The sequence below is a fragment of the Periophthalmus magnuspinnatus genome, chromosome 3 (genome assembly GCF_009829125.3).
Source record: "Periophthalmus magnuspinnatus isolate fPerMag1 chromosome 3, fPerMag1.2.pri, whole genome shotgun sequence".
NCBI lineage: Eukaryota > Metazoa > Chordata > Actinopteri > Gobiiformes > Gobiidae > Periophthalmus > Periophthalmus magnuspinnatus.
The window spans coordinates 2222265-2241301 of record NC_047128.1 but is presented as its reverse complement, the minus strand read 5'-3'; the positions used below and the strand labels follow the sequence as shown (position 1 = coordinate 2241301).

The 19037-nt window shown below is 39.1% G+C and overlaps 1 protein-coding gene across 2 annotated transcripts in view; it reads left to right on the top strand.

The window, feature by feature from the left end:
• Nucleotides 1-1575: 1575 nt before the first annotated feature.
• Nucleotides 1576-19037, top strand: part of mapk6 (mitogen-activated protein kinase 6) — a 29715-nt gene continuing 12253 nt past the window's right edge. Inside the window, exons 1-3 of one of the 2 annotated variants that reach the window (XM_033985951.2) lie at nucleotides 1576-1765; nucleotides 11229-12031; nucleotides 12585-12902. In XM_033985951.2, coding sequence (XP_033841842.1) covers nucleotides 11795-12031; nucleotides 12585-12902 — 555 coding nt within the window. In that variant the 5' untranslated portion in view covers nucleotides 1576-1765; nucleotides 11229-11794. Of the gene's footprint in view, nucleotides 1766-7794; nucleotides 7929-11228; nucleotides 12032-12584; nucleotides 12903-19037 lie in introns of those variants that run through there. The other variant, XM_033985942.2, reaches the window with a different exon arrangement.

Here is a 19037-nt window from a genome sequence, read left to right as displayed (position 1 = left end):
GCAACCAAACAGCCAATCCGGAGTGAGGCTGTTCACAGTAATGCCAATCAAACCTGTTGCTAACGTTAGCGGGAGTGACGTCCGGGAAACAAGGTGCATGATTTGTCTGTTTTAATGTTCATATCTTAATTTATGGACGCAATAGCGAAATAAAAATCCCAGGATCATGTAGAGTGGGTTTATGCGAACATTTTAAGACCAAAATGACAAGCCTGACAGCAGCAGTTACAGAGAGAGGGGTGACAGTTTTTCAATAGAAGATGAACTGGAGCCAGAGTCAATGTAGCCGGATGCGTGCCCATGATCACTTCCTATTTGGAACACGGCAGCTAGCAGGTTAGCTATGTCCATTTATGTATACACTCTATGGGAGTGATTAAAACTGCACTTGTAACAACTCTGAGTGACAGAAAGGAAAATTCTAAAAGATTATTATGTTTAGTGGTATAAGAACGAGTACTTAACTAATACTAAGTGTACAACATTAAAATTGCACTATGCAACTTTTCTGCTCAACGTCTGTAACCATGGAGATATTACTGCAATGTTCTGAATTTTCCACAGAATGGCATTTAAGCATCTGCGTGGACATAAGGAGGTGTTGGACTCTTTTCTCGAAAAGTTACGTAATACTCCTGCATTTGTCTACCGCTTTCACCCCGATAGGACCAGAGCCAGCAGTGCTTTCACAGGCTTTGGGTAAATCTCAACTGATCCCGGTGAAATCGTTTAGCCATAGCTATGTGGATCACTGACTTACAAGCAAAGGTTGTAATGGCTTTGGTTCTAATAAAACTGGGTCAACAAAAGTTGTGTTTTTATAAAAATTGTAAAGTTTAAAAAGGCAAAACAGTGTCAGTTACAACACAACATGCACGATCTTTTGTTTTTGTCATCAAATATGATTGGCGTTTTATAATACATTTAAGTACATTGAACATTTCAGGCGCCACCTTTTGTCTCCATGGTGATATTCATGCTTTACTTGGAAAGTTCCACAGTATGACACCAAACATCGCTCATGCATTTGTTCAGTTACTGATGTTTTTATTGCTAAAAACAAATCCTTGATAAACATGCTACTCTTTATAATCTGGCTCACCTCTCCACAGAACTGACCAGTAACTTCACCTGTTTGTGCCAACCGCTTGTCTCCATGGAGATAGATAAGTTGAATGTGATATGGCATAATAAGTACTTGGTCGTTCATTTTTAATATCTACTTTAGTAACTTTGCTTGACAATCAAATCCTTGATAAGCATTCTATTCTTTGTAATCTGGCTCACCTCTCCACAGAACTGACCTGTCTCCAAGGGGTTAGATAAGTTGACTGTTATAATATGTAGTTGATGAGCCATTTTTAATATCTACTTTCGTAACACGATTTTGAAGTACTTTTGCTTCTTTTTACGTCAATGCAACTTGTGCTTGTACCTCCTCTGAGCATTGCAGTGGGTTTTCTTGTGGGCAGAGTGAGGAGTGAGTTAATGTGTACCAGTAAAGGCCTGACTCCGTTTCAGGCTCCGCCCCCTCTCCGGCCAGGACTATAATATCTCTCCATGGAGCTCCGCCTCACAACCAAGACACATGGGCTAGAATACCACTGCTGCTGCCAAGGATCGCACTGACAATACAACTACGAAGCCACTGCACCTGTTTCTTGGATTACTACCAATACTACTGCAAGAGGAGCTGCTTTTCATGAATGAGACCAGAACTTTTGTATAATGTGGGATTTAGTCATCATGGAGATTTCACAAAGAGGTGGGCCCACGTTAGAATTGCATTGAAAAAATATGAGTTGAAAGAAGTTAACTGACAGGTGACAAGTGCATCCTGCTTTTTATTTAGACACAAGGACAGCGATGTAATGAGATACGTGATGCTTTAGACTTAAAATAACAGTACTTGCATAGCATTGTATTGGAGTTTAAAATTAAGTTTCAAGGTTGGTTTGGATCAGAATAAGTAAAGTCACGCTGTGTAACTTTTCTGGAATTACCGTTACGTGCTTGTATTATCCATAGAGATGTTATTGCTTTGCCTGGAATGTTTCGCAGGGTGGCTTTAAGCGTATCCGTCTCCATGGAGTTAAGCAGGTGATGCAAGTCCAAGGTGGATAGAATGTTTTTCAAGGTATTTTTTTAAGCAGCAAAAAAAAACTTGAACTTGAACAAATGCAAGACTGAAATGCGTAATTTCAGGCGAAGCAACGGCATCGCCATGGAGACAAGCAGTTACATAGTGCACCTTTAAAATTAGTATATCAAATGTTGTGCTAATGAACTCCTGGCTTGGACCTATTTAGGATGAAAATCTTGTTTAGAAGTACTTTTTACTTTAATTTGAATAGTTAATTTGCTGGCACACTTCTCCTGGTTTGGCCCTGGTTCGAACCTGGCTTAGTTCTGATATAAACCTGGTTTGCTCCTAGTCTAGTCCTGTTCTAGTCCTCGTCTAGTCCCTGTTTTGATGTGGTGTGTGTGCAAGTGTGAACACAGTTATCACTTATTGCTTTAGTCAAGTGTAAGGCTCATACTTGTATCTGAGGCCTTATATTGTTTTGTGTTACACCACTGCAGGTATTAGGAATCTGCATTGCAATAACATTTTATTTAGAAACATGACTGTAAATCCGTCATTTGCGCTTGACTCCTCGTTAGGAATTGTTTACAACCCATTTGCAACCATATACCCCTTCACAAACTGTTACCTAACTCATAACCCAGCTCATATCGCATGACATTACAGCGGAGGATTCTGGGAAAAAATATAAAGCAGTGATAATAATTTAGATCATAGACTTTGGTGAGGAAGGATTACTCAATATTATGACGCCTTTATTTCCTGAACTGGACTTTTACTGAGGAAATTAGAGCCGCAAAGCCGCTGTCAGCTGAATAGGTACAATAAAAGTCCTATCTCATGGTACTTTGACAAGAAAACTGCAATACAATATATATAATATTTTAATTTGCCTGTTTTATGTCAAATTTATTACAGTTCTTGTCACCTGCAGTAGTAGTACTAGTAGCAGTAGCAGGAGTAGCAGCAGCATTAGTAGTAGCAGTAGTAGTAGTAGTACTGTAGTAGTAGTAGCAGTAATAGTTGTAGTAGTAACAGTGGTAGTAGTAGTACGTTTAGTCATTCTGTTTAACCTCAATCATGTCCACAATACTAGTAAGTAGTACTGTATATTTCCCATAATTAACTTAATATTAATGTGAGTTAAAGACCAATTATAGAAATATAGAAGTCAGAAATCATTACTTCACTTCACTTCTCATGTCATTTGATAAAAATATTTGTAAGTAAAAAGCAATTTCTCTGGAGTACAGGTCAACTCTGGTCTCTTATATTTGATGTTTTGACATATATAGCAGTAAATACCTCTGTTGTACATCTGTTTTTAATGCACAGGTTACTGACGTCACTGCTGCATGAGCCTGTGTTTACTGCTCAAACCCACATGACGTTCACTTATGTTTGCTCTGTGCGATCTCCAACTTATCATCACATTCACATCAAGTGTTTTTATTTTGAACATCTGCACTTCCAGCTCAGGCCAAATCACAGTCATTTAAATGCCTCTGGAAAAGCTAATCTCTGCCTGGGGTCGGCTGAGGTGAAACTGTCAAATCATGAACCCTTATGAGGCCTTTTGTTGCTATTTTTTTCTTTCTTCTTTACTTGTCAGGGGCAGTGTTCAAATGCATTAATGTTACAAAAGAAAAGATTATTTGTACCAGATTTAGCTACTGCTGCTTTCCATGTGCAGTCCCTGGACAGGTGAACATCATAGAGTGTATATATAAATGGACATAGTTAACCCGCTAGCCGCCATGTTCCTAGTAAGAAGTGATCATGGGCGTGCTCCCGGCTCCATCGATTCGGCTCCAATTCACTTTACATTGAAAAACTGTGGCTCCTCTCTGTGTAACTGCTGCTGTCACACTTGTCATTTTAGTCTTAAAATGTTTGTATTAACCTGCTCTACATGATCCTGGTATTTTTATTTTGCTATTGTGTCCGTGAGTGTCCGCTCTTGGCTCTTTGGTTGCTATGATACTCGCGGTCAGAATTCCAAAAATGGAAGTCGGCTCCAAATTGGCCCTTATAACTGCGAGCCTCGATGACACACTTAGTCCACTTCTTTCTACAGTCTATGGTGAACACACATTAAAAATACACATTTCATTACAATTACATTATAAGACTGACAGTTCATCATTAACATTAGCAGTAAAATACAATAAAATGTCACCATGTCCAACACAGTATGTCTCTTACAGTCCAAACACATATTAAAAATCATTATGTGCAGGTTTTTAAAGTGAATACAGAACAGATGAACTAGACTGATATCGACACACGGATTATCTCAAATGTGCTTTTTCAAATTTCTAGTAAAATTCTTAAGATCTACAGACAGTTTCAGACTGTCTGGAGCTGACTGAACTGTCTGGCTGAGGATCTATTTGTAACTAAGCAGTTTGGGTTTAGAGAGGAGCAGGTAGGGTCAGGGAGTTTGTTCGGAACAGAGTTTGATGCATTGTTTTAATGGAGGTGGAGCTGGGTTATTGGTTGAATTAAGTACAGATTTATATTCCGTTTGCTAGTTCGAACAGTTTAGACATTGTATTTTTTAGCAAATGTGTCCCAGTATTTTCCCTTGTCAATCTATGTAATTTAAGTTTTAACCAGCCTCATAATTTTGGTAACATTACATTTGTGGCTTATGGCTGGATCCAACTGGAGCAGGTCAACACAATAAATCCAAGTATGAGATTAAATGCTATAACTTTCTCTTCACTATTAGACACTAAACCATGTGTGTTTAAATGTGTGCACTCTATGGGTCCTGTCTGTGCTCTATGGGTCCTCTTTATTTGAGGGAGTTACTGCACCAAGGGCCCTGAGGTCAGCTGTGCCCAAAGCCAGTCTCAAGACCCGAGGGGACAGAGCCTTTTTTATAATAGCGCCCCGACTATGGAACAGCGCCCTCTGCCTGTCTGATCCTCTCAGCCTGACAATGCAGTTTAAGACTAGACTAAAAGCTCACCAGTCCTCCCTGGCATTTAATATTAGCTAGACAGGATATATTGTTCTTTTCCTATGTATCGTGTTATCTGTATATTGGTTTATTGTTGACTTTTATGTGAAGCACTTTGGTCAGCTCAGCGTCTTTTAAATGCGCTATAGAAATAAACTTGAACTGAATTTGAACAAAGTATAGTTTTATCATTTTGGCAATGCAAGTTTCTGCTTGTGCCACCAAAATAGCTCCGGTTCATATCGTTTTACTGATGCACTTTGACATTTGCGGTCTACAATGTCAACATTCTTTGATAAACTAATATAAAACATGAACGAATTTGACTTCACAGAAAATGAAAAGATTGTGATTTGAAATGCCATGGCACGGCTGGAATGTCTGTAGTGCTGTTGTGTAAGGATATGAATCATGCTGTATCCATAGGAGGGAATGATAGGTACAGATGGATCGTCAAGTCAAATATCAAAGTTGAACGAAAGACGTAACCATGCCCTCATAATATTTATTTAGGTATCTTTATTTTTTATACAAGCAGAGCCCAATGAGAGCACCAGACTCTTTTCACATGAATGGCCTATTTGAACAAACTAAATAATCAAAACTGAGGGAATCAAAGTATGAGGAGTGAAATTTTAACACTATGTAACTTTTCATGAGAAGAGTCTGTCTCCATGGAGATGAATTTCACAGTATGACATTATGTTGTTTTTATTTGCTCAAATGTAAATAGAAAAACATGCATTCTTACGCTGAGCAGCATAGGATCACCTGTCCACAGATCTTGCCAGTAACTCTGCCAGGTCATTTCACCGGCTTGTCCTAATGGAGATATAAGTTTAAAGAGGAGGTGTTATGCAAAATCGACTTTTTGGAGCTGTCTACCATGTTATAACGTTGTTGTGTGAAGAGGTTTTAAATGTCATTCATGCATGTTTGAGTAATTTGGCGATCTCTCCTGGGACATATCCAAACCCTCCTTACGCTTAGCTGCGACATTTGTCCAATGCTCCGCCCACAAGGCTACATCACCCATGCTCCGACAATAAATATACAAACGCATGATACAAAACAATACACTACAGCTTCACAAACCTGATGTGATGTGCAGGAGTTTCATTTTCACAGGTGGCGGACCCGACACCAAGAAGTTACACAGTGCACCTTTAATTTAAAAAGTAGCTTATAACGTGTGAAAAAGGGACATGAGCCTGAATGGAATCAAAGAGCGAAACATAACATTGAATCTGCCCTATATTTGACGTGATGGTGTCACTTTAGGACTCAGCCAATACTTGAAATCCTCTCCAAATCCTCTATAGCACTTGTCTGCGGTTTTGCCCCTCGCCCTGGTTTAGTTCATTTAGCTATTACATAACTTTGGGCTCTGTGATGCCGATGCTGGTTCAATAGAACACGGGCAGCCTGTCGCATCCCGGCTCCGTACTGCGCATGCTCGCCCCATCCAGCGCGAGGGAGCGTATCTGCATTCGGGCACATGGGTCCTCACATGGTGCTCCCGTTCATTCACAGGCACGGACAGAGGAGAGAGTAGTTAGTGAGGAAAATAAAATAGATTTAAATAAAATACAGACTTAAAATATCCGGGTGATGTGAAGAGGAGCGCGAGGAGGTGCTGATGTGATCTCTGCAGCCATATGGACTCGGATCCTCCAGCCGCAGTGAGTGACCAACTGACCATGAATGACCAGAGAGTGAAACTGTAAACAGTGTTAATGCAGATCAGGCGCAGTAGAAATGTTTAATTTATCGGGTAAAAAAAACCGTGCATTAATCGTTTGTTTTGGAAAATGCGTGAGATATGTTTGTTTCTTGCGCATGCTGTTCATAAATGCCAAGATGTAAGATAGGTAGTAGAGGTTAAAACGTTTAGTCCATGCAAAATTGTCCAAAAGTCGCCTAAAATAAGATAAACACTCTCACCTCTGCGCATTGACGACGTAAAAGCGCTGTTGTCATGCTTTCCAGTCTGATGCTCTGCGTTTGGACGATCAGCAGATTTTAATGCCAACTCACTGGGAATAAAAACTGAGGTTAGCCCGTTTGTCCTTAGCTGCATTTCCGTTTACTATGCATTTAATCAAGCTTCTTCCTTATAGCCTATAAATAAAATAACACAAAATACGCCCATGCTTTCGCAGTCCATAACCTCTAATAACACAATAAATAATAACACAATAACACAATAACAGCTGAATAGAATGAAATCAATCTCTATTTATAGGCTGGGACTTTTTTTTTTTTTTTTTTTTTTTAGCAGAGAAGGAGCATCTAAGGATAGGAGACGTTTTGGGACAGTCCTCCATTTGCTTATTTTCTGTGCATTAATCTGTCTGTCATTGCCCCATGTCTGTTTTAAGGTTGATTTTCTAACTTTCTGTTGGTTAAATCAATGATCCTGTAAAGCCCTAAGAGGCGATTGCTGTCGTGATTTTGCGCTTTACAAAAATAAATTGAACTGAACTGAAAAAATTTCCACACACACACAAAAAAAAATAAAATAATGGAATTTAACTTATCGTGAGATGCAATAAAGATAAGATAAAAACATCAATCATAATTACATTTATAATACACAATTATCGGACTAAGCAGATTAAATGTGTGTTGATCCAGTTCGTTGAGTTTATTTGCTTAACCTCGTGGCGGTGATTTTTTTTTTTTTTTTTTTTTTTTTTTTTTTTTTTTTTTTTACGCCGTTACGTACACTGCGTGATGACGTCGGCGCTCGTTAGTCCAGAGCCCTGCCTCAATGGCGATTACAACAGATCTGCAGAGCTCAGGCAGCGGAGCACACACAACCCTCTGACCGGGGTTTAACATCAGAACCATCTAATGAGACGACTAAGGACTGTGAGTACAACATTTACGACGTCTTATCTAACGTCTCAATACGAAATGACTCGCTTTATGTAACGTTTCGAGTCGGTTTCGGTCGTTTTTTTTTTACTGCCGCCTGCTTTGTGCTTCTTGGAAACCTGTACCACGTAGCCAGAGCCTCAGCCAACAATGAGTCTTTGTTCGCGCTTTCGACTGGTTTTCCCATAACTGTGCGTTTGTTACACATTAAAACATATATATACCGGTCCATTAAGTTATCCTCAATTGAATTATGCTTTTGTCTGATACAGGTTTTGCGCGGTTTTCTTACAATTTTGAAACAACCAAGGCGGGTCTGTCTAACGCTCGCTCGGCTCACACTAGTGGGTTTTTTCCGCCTGAAACGAAGCCCCCCGGCCGTTTTAACATATCTAAATACAGGCACAGACTCGCTTTCTAGGGCTAAATGTTTTGTATTCGTTCACCTTCTCGGAATTTGGCCTTATCTCGCATCGTGGGGTTATCTAGTGTTATTGAAGATAGCGTGAAACCGGACCAGCAAGCGCCCAAGAGGAGCGGGGGAGGGGGCTGTTTCCATTTCAAAGCGGGCTAAAGCAAAGCCGGTAAATTACACCTTTTACGAGGTAGTTTCCCCCTTTTTTTTTTTTTTTTACCAAGATCAAACACTCTGCTGATCTCAATACTGAAGATCTATAACCACCATATCAGCCTTTTGTGTTTCTGCCTTTTGATACTTGGGGGGGGTGTACTACATGTATGTCTGTGGTTGAAAGTTCAGCAGTTACCATGGTGACACGATGCGCACATCAGCAGACTTAGCCAAAAAGGTTTTAAGAGTGTCTGAAAATGCAAGAGAAAATGTAAAATTGATTGAAAGAGCTCATTTTTAGGAGCTTGTGATCAATCCCGAGCGTTCATGGTCCTGTTTAGGTGTTTGATTTGGACTTGAGAGGTACTTTTTTTAAGGGCACAAGTCTGCTCACCTGTTGTAGCCAGCTAAACTAGATCTTTCTGGTGAGACTGTGTTAAAGCAAAGTTCAGATTAAAGTGCAACTTGAGTAACTATGCCTCAGAGCCGTGTCTAGTTAGCATCACACCCCCAGGGAATGTTGATGACAAGTATCAATAGTAGGGCTGCATACACAGATTTAATAATATATATATATTTTTAACCAGATTAAGATTGAAATATGATAATTGAAGGCTTTTAGATAGGGAATATTTATGGATTATGGATAAAGTGTATCAATGATGACACTCCAACTTAGTTTATTTTATTTAGCGCCGCTAAATGCTTCTGTCTTTGTGATTAACCGTGTTTTTACGCACGTTTCAGAGTCCATATAGCCCAGATAACATCAAAATACCATTACGATTATTTTAATGGTCAACATATCTCGGTTTTATGTGGTTAGGTTTCAGTAGACGTCTTTGTGTTGGCTAAAATGAATCCAGCTTTTTCTTAACGTCTTGGATTTCATTTAATAAGTATTCATGTTAGACTTTACCCCTGTTATCTGTCATCTGCCTGAACTTTACGCTTTTATTTCGTCTCGGATTAAAATGCACCCACCAAACTTTAATCCTTGTAGTTAATTATTATCCAAACTAAGACCCCTGACACCTGAAATGGATTTTTCCTGATTGTGCAAACATTATGTGAATCGGTTTGGAAAAGTCCAGCGTTTTGATCCTCATAGGCCGTTGTGTTGTAGATCTCATGATTACTGTGGTTTTTTGAGTTTTTACTTGGGGTGTCATGAGTTTGTGCTTGGTTTTGTAGTTTTGCTTGAGGAATTGACTTATGTAACCTCTACAAATGGGAACAAAATAATGTTACTCTTTGTAAATAGTTTTTGTCAGCAGCACATCTGACTAGTTTCAGCGTCATTTGAATTTACCCTTTAGTCATTTGTTTCTGACGAAGTTTGGATTTTTGAAGTTCAAATAGTTGAAATTTTAACACTATGTAACTTCACGAGAAGAGTCTGTCTCCATGGAGGTGAATTTCACAGTATGACATTATGTTGTTTTTATTTGCTCAAATGTAAATAGAAAAACATGCATTCTTACGCTGAGCAGCATAGAATCACCCGTCCACAGATCTCGCCAGTAACTCTACCAGGTCATTTCACCGGCTTGTCCTAATGGAGATGTAAGTTTAAAGAGGAGGTGTTATGCAAAATCGACTTTTTGGAGCTGTCTACCATGTTATAACGTTGTTCCCTCATCAAAAACATGTGTGAAGAGGTTTTAAATGTCATTCATGCATGTTTGAGTAATTTGGCGATCTCTCCTGGGACATATCCAAACCCTCCTTACGGTTAGCTGCGACATTTGTCCAATGCTCCGCCCACAAGGCTACATCACCCATGCTCCGACAATCCCCGATAAATATACAAACGCATGATACAAAACAATACACTACAGCTTCACAAACCTGATGTGATGTGCAGGAGTTTCATTTCCACCCTACACCAAGAAGTTACATAGTGCACCTTTAATTTAAAAAGTAGCTTATAACGTGTGAAAAAAGGACATGAGCCTGAATGGAATCAAAGAGGGAAACATAACATTGAATCTGCCCTATATCTGACGTGATGGTGTCACTTTAGGACTCAGCCAATACTTGAAATCCTCTCCAAATCCTCTATAGCACTTGTCTGCGGTTTCGCCCCTCGCCCTGGTTTAGTTCATTTAGCTGTTACATAACTTTGGGCTCTGTGATGCTGATGCTGGTTCAATAGAACACGGGCAGCCTGTCGCATCCCGGCTCCGTACTGCACATGCTCGCCCCATCCAGCGCGAGTTTGTAATTCCGATTTGACTCTTTAGGCTATACATTGTTGTCATTCTTCTGGCGATGTTTTAGTTTCCAGTTTTTAGTTTTGGAATGTCTTTCAGAGGTTCCTGTAGTTTTGGTTTTAAAGTAACTCTGCCTAACTTTTCTGAGGGAAGGTCTGTCACCTGCTTTTCTGTGGCAAGATGTTGTTGCTTTGCTTAAAAGGCCCCACAGTATGGCATTAGACATATTCATCTCCATGGAGACAAGCAGGTGGCTGACCTTCTACCAGTAAAGTGACATTGTGCGCTAACTATTTGACGGTGTATTTTTTTGTGTGGCGGTAGTAACTGTCTGTGGTTACTGTGTGTTATGATGTGATCTTTGAAGGCAGTGTGAAAGTCCCTGCACTAAAACTAAACTTTATGATCTGTTTTCTAAGCTACTAATTACTGCCATCCATTTGAATATTTTACAACTCAGCCTAACCCGATTCTAATTCACTGTTTGTTTTCTGTCTTGTCTTTTAGGTTATACCCAACTAAAATGGAGGATAGTTTCGACTGCGACTGTGGCGAACTTGAGCCACCTGATTACTGAGGCTTAGCTCTTAAACAAAAACAGGCCAGACGCATTTCAAATCAGATCAGGTGTCTTAAGTTATAGCGGACAAGGAGTAGGGAGTATTACAAGTGAATATCAGTTTGTGCATAATTTTAGCACAGTCCTATGAAGCTGCTCAGGACCAGTCAAACACTGAATGTACTGCACTGTGAGGATGCAACTACGTGCTTTTTTTAGTTTAAATTTGTAGATGCTTTCAAATTGGCTTCAAAGTCTATTCCGTCACAGCCTTTAAACACTACAGTTACTTAACCAAGATTGGAACATAAATTCTACTTGTTTAGAGTTACCTTTTTGTTTCACAATGGATACAAATTTTGCCTTGATAATGTCATCCCTTATAAGACAATAAAGGCTACACAGTGGGAGATAGTAGTCTACTGTACTGGGGGGTCAGCCTCTGAAGCAGCGGTCTCAAAAAGTCAGATTTGGACTTAAAAGGGCCGCGTAGAATTGTTTAAAGGTCGTCAAGATGGCGGAGAAGTTTGAGTCGTTAATGAACATCCATGGGTTTGACCTGGGTTCACGATACATGGACTTGAAGCCGCTGGGATACGGAGGGAACGGTTTGGTCTTCTCTGCTGTGGACACGGACTGTGACAAACGCGTAGCCGTGAAGAAAATCATCCTGACAGATCCCCAAAGTGTCAAACACGCCCTTCGAGAAATCAAGATCATAAGGCGGCTCGACCATGATAACATCGTCAAGGTGAGCACATGTGGAGTAGTGGGCTGTATTGGACAAGTGTGTGGTACAAAGGATTTTATATATAATGGACCTCAAAAGTGTAATGATAGCTTAAAATGGAGAAGTTTGTGTGTTTTGCATAGAAAGTGCAAGATCTTGAACAAATCGTAATACAAGTCGGTGATCTTATTTGCCAGAGATGGGCAAAAAGGGCAAAAAAAACACAAAACAAAACTCTCATTCAGTATATTTATATTTGCATTTGTATATATTTTTCTTCGCTACATGATTCCATTTATTTTACTTTATATATTTGATGTCTTCAGCATGTGTATAAAATGTAGAAAGTAGTAAAAATAAATAATAAAAAAAAAAAAAAAACATTGAATGAGATGGTATGTCCAAACTTTTGCCTGGTAGTGTATATCTCTGGTCGATAATTTCTTATTTAAAACACTTACATCTTGAACTGATTCAAATTTAAACCAGAAACAGTACAATGTGAAGCTGAAACCCAGACTATTTCTGGAATATTTCTGAATCTTGCTCAAAACCATTTGATCTTTCTCCGCAGGTGTTTGAGACCCTGGGTCCAAACGGTCGCAGACTCACTGAGGATGTGGTGTCCCTGACGGAGGTGAACTCTGTGTACATTGTTCAGGAGTACATGGAGACCGACCTGTGTCAGCTGCTGGAGAGAGGGCTACTGTCAGAGGACCACGCCCGCCTCTTCATGTACCAGCTCCTCAGGGGGCTCAAGTACATCCACTCTGCCAACGTCCTGCACCGGGACCTCAAACCCGCCAACCTCTTCGTCAACACGGAAGACCTAGTGCTGAAGATCGGGGACTTTGGACTGGCCAGAATCATGGACCCGCACTATTCTCATAAGGTAAGGGTCAACTGCGCAGGTGATTGGTTGCTTCTAGTTAATACTCTGCTGTGACATCCCGCTGGCGATGTTCTATATGTATGCGTATGTTCATCAGCTACCATGGTGACACAATGTACACATTAGCAAACTCAGCCAACAGATTTTAGATCTCAAGAAAAATACAATATGGATTTAAACAGCATATTTAGAGGAGCCCATGAGCGAGCACTTATGGTCCTGTTTAGATGTTTGATTTTCAACAAAAAGGTGAGTGACTAACTGGAAAACTGTTGGCTAATGCTAGCTAGCTTGTGACTGTAATGTAATTTCAGAGGGACTTGTTTAACAATAAAAATCAGCTCACCTGTGGTTGTTCCAGTTATGTCAGCTCTTTCTGGCCAGATTGTGTTGAAATAAAGATCAAATTAAAGTCCAACAGTAAAGCCTCAGAACATGACTATAGTTGTCATCAAATCTCCCTGGAGGTGTGATGCTGTCAGCTGCAAAGTATCAATACTTTTTATTTCAATGGATAAGTAGAAAAATACTGCTAGAATATTATATAAACTAGGTTAATTTGTTGACTTGCATATAAAACTTTTACATTCAGTACAATGTCCCTTTTTCTCAGTGGCTTAAAATAGCTCTGTAGTCTGTATATAAATAGTTTGCTGTTGAGATTAGTAATGCTATGCTAATTCAAACAATTATCAAAAATCCCAGAGGACAATGATGACGGTGGTTAGGTTTATAATGGCTAATACAGAAGATTGCTGGCGCTGGCAGTGGAAACTATAATTGTTCATTTGCATGCGTTTGGTGTGGTATAGTAACATCAGGAACCAACTCATTAAACATAACTGTCTTTGTGTTATTTGGAGAATTTGACATTTTAAACCAAAAATGTAAGTACATTTTAATACAGAAAACTGCTTCCCACCCCCCCTGAATCTGAAATCTACCAATTCAGAACGGTGTAGGAGTGTTGCGATACAGGACAGTTGGAGGTGGGGAGGTGTGAAGTTGCCTGAATGTTTTCATAATGTGTGCTTATTTTCAAACAAGGCAAAAAAAACAAAACAAAAAAAAACTTTGTGTTGTCATGTGTGTTGACTTGAGTAGATTCATACAATTTGATCTATTCACTCTTGACAATAGCCCTTTGAGGTGACTGCTGTCGTGATGACGCCCTCTACAGAAATACATTAATGTTATGTTTTAATTTAGCCAATAATGGAGCTTTTGAACATTTGAACACAAGAGGACAGTTTTCCAAAATATAAAGTTCCGTATTCAAATCCTTAATGTGTGATACTGAAAGCAACACTCAAAACATTCGTCATCATACCTGACGTCATTGTTTAGTTTCTTTGACACATGCAGAAACAGGTTTGGGCGTTTGTTTTTGCTAATGACATGTTGGCGTGACCCCTGCGTTTTCAGATGAGCGGTGGATATGAAAGTTTAATGCGCTTGGGTCTCTTGTAAACTGGTTTGTTTGTTTGCGGTTAAACCGGTAAACAAGGCCTGCTGATTGTTAAAACTGGACCTCGTTTACTTGTGATAAACAAAGCATTATCTGTACAGCGCTAAATGGCGTGTGACTTCATGTGTACGTCACTTAGAGATCTTTGTCAAACAAATTAATTGCCATGACTGGGACAAGTCAGCTTTCAAAATAATCATCATTACAGCTTCAAAAATGCGCTCCAACATTACAAAACGGAAACTTCAGTTCAATCATTTTTATCTTTTTATCATGTTAAAACATTTTTACAATGGAATGAATCAACAAATCGGAAAAATAATAAAAGTAATTGTTGAGCTGCAGCCCTAACATATGAGGGCATATGAACCACTTTAGCCTAGGTTATTTTAGCAATGGGAAACCCTAGGACATGTATGGTCTGAGGAAGTGTCTGTCTCTCTCACTCGTGGTGGCTGTGTGATGTGCTAATGTGTGTCCGGTGGCGTGCTGGTCCCTGGAGTGACGCAGACCCGCAGCAGGAAGTAAACAGAACAGGATGTTGTGTCTTTTTGGGCTAACGCCTCACATGGGGAAACTGGAGGCTTTCTGGAAGTCCTTTCTCAAGATAACATTATCGTGCTACTTCTTATAGTACCATTTGTGACCCAGAGCAGCAAATGTTCTGTGTAGTAAACCTGGACGTGCCAATAGGAAGCTGTACATGGGCTCAGTTAAAGTTTGTCATGCATTCACAATGACTGTAAGGGGGTAGCGTGCAGCAGTGTTGAGCAAATATGAGGTTGGTTTGAAACTGGTTTGTTATTCATTTCTGCTCTTTTTCTGTTCTGCTTGGATTGATTGTGTGGTTACTTGAACGTTGCAAGAATAACATCTGTGTTTCAATGTAATTTTTTCCCCATCACAAAACATCGTAAAACATAAGAAATGGTTTGTTAAAATTAAACCAAATTCACAAAATCCCATGCTCTTTTACAGGTGAGGACATAAAGCTGTTAAAATCAATAGTTTTTGTTTAACTTTTTAGAACTTTAAAGTAGTAATGTTCCATCTTTTTTGTTCTTTCCTTGTTCCTTATAAAGAAAAATGTGTTAATTCTGATGTTATTCGCCCAGTCCTAGTTTTAAATCAAACTGATTAATCATGTAGTGTTCATTTTTTTAAACTTTTTAAAAATGCAACAACTTTCAATTTTTATTTCAATTTAATTTGTGCTGTTACACAAATCACTCTCGCATAAAATTGCAGTCACAAGCTAGCTAGCATTAGCCAACGGTTTTAGTTACTCTCACCTTTTTGTTGAAAATTACACACCAAGACGCGAACCATGAATGCTCGTATTCATCACAGGCTCCTGAAAATGTGCTGTGTAAATCAATTTAGTATTTTTCTTAAGACGTTTGTGTGTGCATTGTCACCATGGTAACTGCTGAACATTCCACCAGTAGAGGCATATGTAGAACACCCCCCAGAGTGATGTAACAGCAAAGTATGAATTAAAACCAATAGATTATTTCACTATGTGCCTAGTTTAAAATGGAACTAAAACAATACGAAGAATAAACAACATTCAACCCACTTTCCCATATTAAACTACATTACATTATATAGCTGGTTTTCTACTATTTTTCTGAATGAACTCGCCTCTGCCTCAAGAGCGGGTCATCCAGTCCACATTAGCCAGCTGTATCCTATCCAGGGCTGTCCTTATGTTGACCTCCATATAAAGCAATGGCGAAAATGCCAGTTCAAGTCCATATGGTACACATCTATCCACCCCATTCCACCCCACAGCCCTGCCCTGCTTCACTTCGTTTGCCCCTCCTCAACTGATCCTCCTTAACCCCCCACACGTGTCGGATAAGACTCACGTGACACTCTCCATTGCTAAAGCTGGCACAGCCCCATTCATATCCCTTACACTGGGACCTAGCCCATAGACGTACTGTATATAGATGGATATAGATATAGTGAGTAATGTATGTAGCAGACAGGCGCACACATGTTTACCAGGAATGAGCACAGCTGTTGTGAAGTGGTTTAGTCACATGAACTGACTGCTCTGTGAGTCATGGTCCAACCAGACAATGAGGTCGTCTGCTGTGAAAGAAGAGAAGAAAAGAGTGGAAACTAATTTGTGATCTCATTTTAGCTCGTTTTCCTCAGTTTGACATTTATAATTCTTACTCTTCGAGTCTGGATAATGTTCAGGGATGTTTTGTTTTTTGTTTTTTTATGTAGAGCAAGAAAAATTATAATCTTTTAAATGGACAAAAAGCTCAATGTCTTCACTCCTACTTTTTAATAACCAATATGTCTACATATCAAATATTTTCAAATTTATGGCAATCCAAGTTAAGCTGTAGTTATATGATAATATTTGAAAAGGTTGAATAAATAACTTCTATGCCTAATTGCAGATTGAAACCAAGTACTTTAGTGTTTCATTCTGCTGTTTATTTATTGTAGCTAATGGCTTTTTAACAATATTGTAGATTTATAATAGTTTTTGTGGTCTGCTTTTGTGTCAGTGGCAATAAGTGAAAAATATAATAAAATATTATCATTTATATTCAGAAATGTATCGAACTTCAAATTATGTTTTTGTGACAGGCCTACAAAATATTCTTCTTGGATAAATTGTTGATATTAAATTCATAAATAATGTTACAAACAGCTGCCTTCTTAGCTTCATTGCTCATATTTCTAATAGAAATGGATCAAACTGATAATGGCTCTAATATTACTGTCAATCAGACAAATTGCAAAGCTGTCAATCAATCCAAACTGGGTTTTTTCCTTTGGTTGCTCTCCATTTTGTCATTTTTCTCAGTTGCCAGAGGAAACCAGTTTTTAATAGACTCTTACACATTCAGCTGCCTTACAATGACTGGACTGAGCGGATTACGTATCTTAACTGGTTTACTAAATTGGTTTACTGGTTAGACTGTCCCTCAACTTCCTCTTCTCTCTCACACGATCTGTCTTCGTGTTCCATACATCTATAAAAACACAGCTAGGGTCTGTAAATGTACAGTTCCAATCTACATAAATAAACCCAAAATGCATTCATATCTGATGCATTTAATAAGCAGTTTGGACTTGTTGACATGCTGCACCATTCAAGAGAATTCTCCATTTTGATTTTCACAACTCCCTAAGCTGCTAACAAAGTGTGGCCTGGCACATATTCTTAGCTTGCATCTACCAGTCTGGTACAGTGAAGGCAGTCTGCTCTTTTATCAATGCCCCGAGAGACTGAGCGCAGATGAGACGAGTGTAGTGAGTGAACTCGTCGCCCTCACCAACCCGGAACCATCAGAGGAATGCAGAAGTGTAACAAATACTGGCATCTTTGTAGTTTGTCAGTTTTATTTCTGAGAGATGTTTTTTATATATAGAGAGAGAGGGAGAGAGTCTAGCACTGAACAGTATTTCACAATCAAACCAAAATTTCTATTTGAGTTAGGGTTGTCAAAAGTATCAAAAATCACATGCTAATTGGTACTAAATATGTATTAACAACTAGATACTCATTTGAGCAGGCATCGATACTGAAAAAAGTCACATTCACAGGACAGAAATTAACCTTTCGCTTTAGAATGAACTTGAGCTCTGGCATAAAATGAATCCTTTTGTTCACTTTAATAATGGTATACAGTGCTTTCTTGTAAGCCACAGGTATGTGAGTTGCTCCTGTCTGTGAGAATGCTGCACCGTTTATGGCTCAGGCTCAAGAATGACAAGAATTCACTGTTGAAAACCTCAGCCACCTTATTTCTCCTTAAGCGCTTTATGTCTTACTGTACTTCAAACTCCCACTAAACCTGCTTTTATTTCACGGACTTATCCTCCCTTTATTTCTACCTTGAAGATTTTTACTTTCTCAGAAGCACTCATCTGTTTGGTCATAACTTTGGGTGTTGCTAGAGTTGCGCAGTACATCGCAAAAGTTAATATTGGCTAACACAATAGTGAATATCGCAACAAGCTAAATATATTACAGTAACACCAAGGTCTCAGTCTCACAGAAAGTTACTGTATTTCTATTATTAAAACCCCAAAGAACGTGTATTAGTTTTGTTACTTGCTTTATACGTGAAAAACTGAACTAGTTAATTTTAAAACCATCTGCAGTGGTCCAAAGTTATTCCTCATCTACCGTCTACTGCATTCTGCGCATCCTAATTAATCACCCGCACGAGTTTATAAGCGATTTTCACAACTTTAAGAGGCCAGAGTAGTTTTGTCATCATGGCAATGCTGACAAGTAGCATGCCAACTGCACACTTCCTGATTCTTGGACAATAAAACGCTTTATAAGTAAATGCAGAAAGTACTTATTTTGACCTCAAGAGCTGCCTTTACAATATATTCGTACTAGGGCAAGACCCAATTTGCTCAAATACATAAAAATGAAATAAACAGGTATTTTATTTAAAAATTGTTTGACTAGTAAATTGATGTCAGCAAGAACTAAGACTGTTAAGAACTGCGGTATCGATGTTAAAATACCTCAGAGCTGGCTGGTTTCACAGGCCGTAACAGTGGGGAGTGTCTAACGCGTGATCCAGTGAAGTGCTGCTCTTGAGCACTGCACATGTTTGAGACATGTGGCACCAGAGGGACATTCAGATCCAGGCATTAGTAGATCATGACTTAATCAG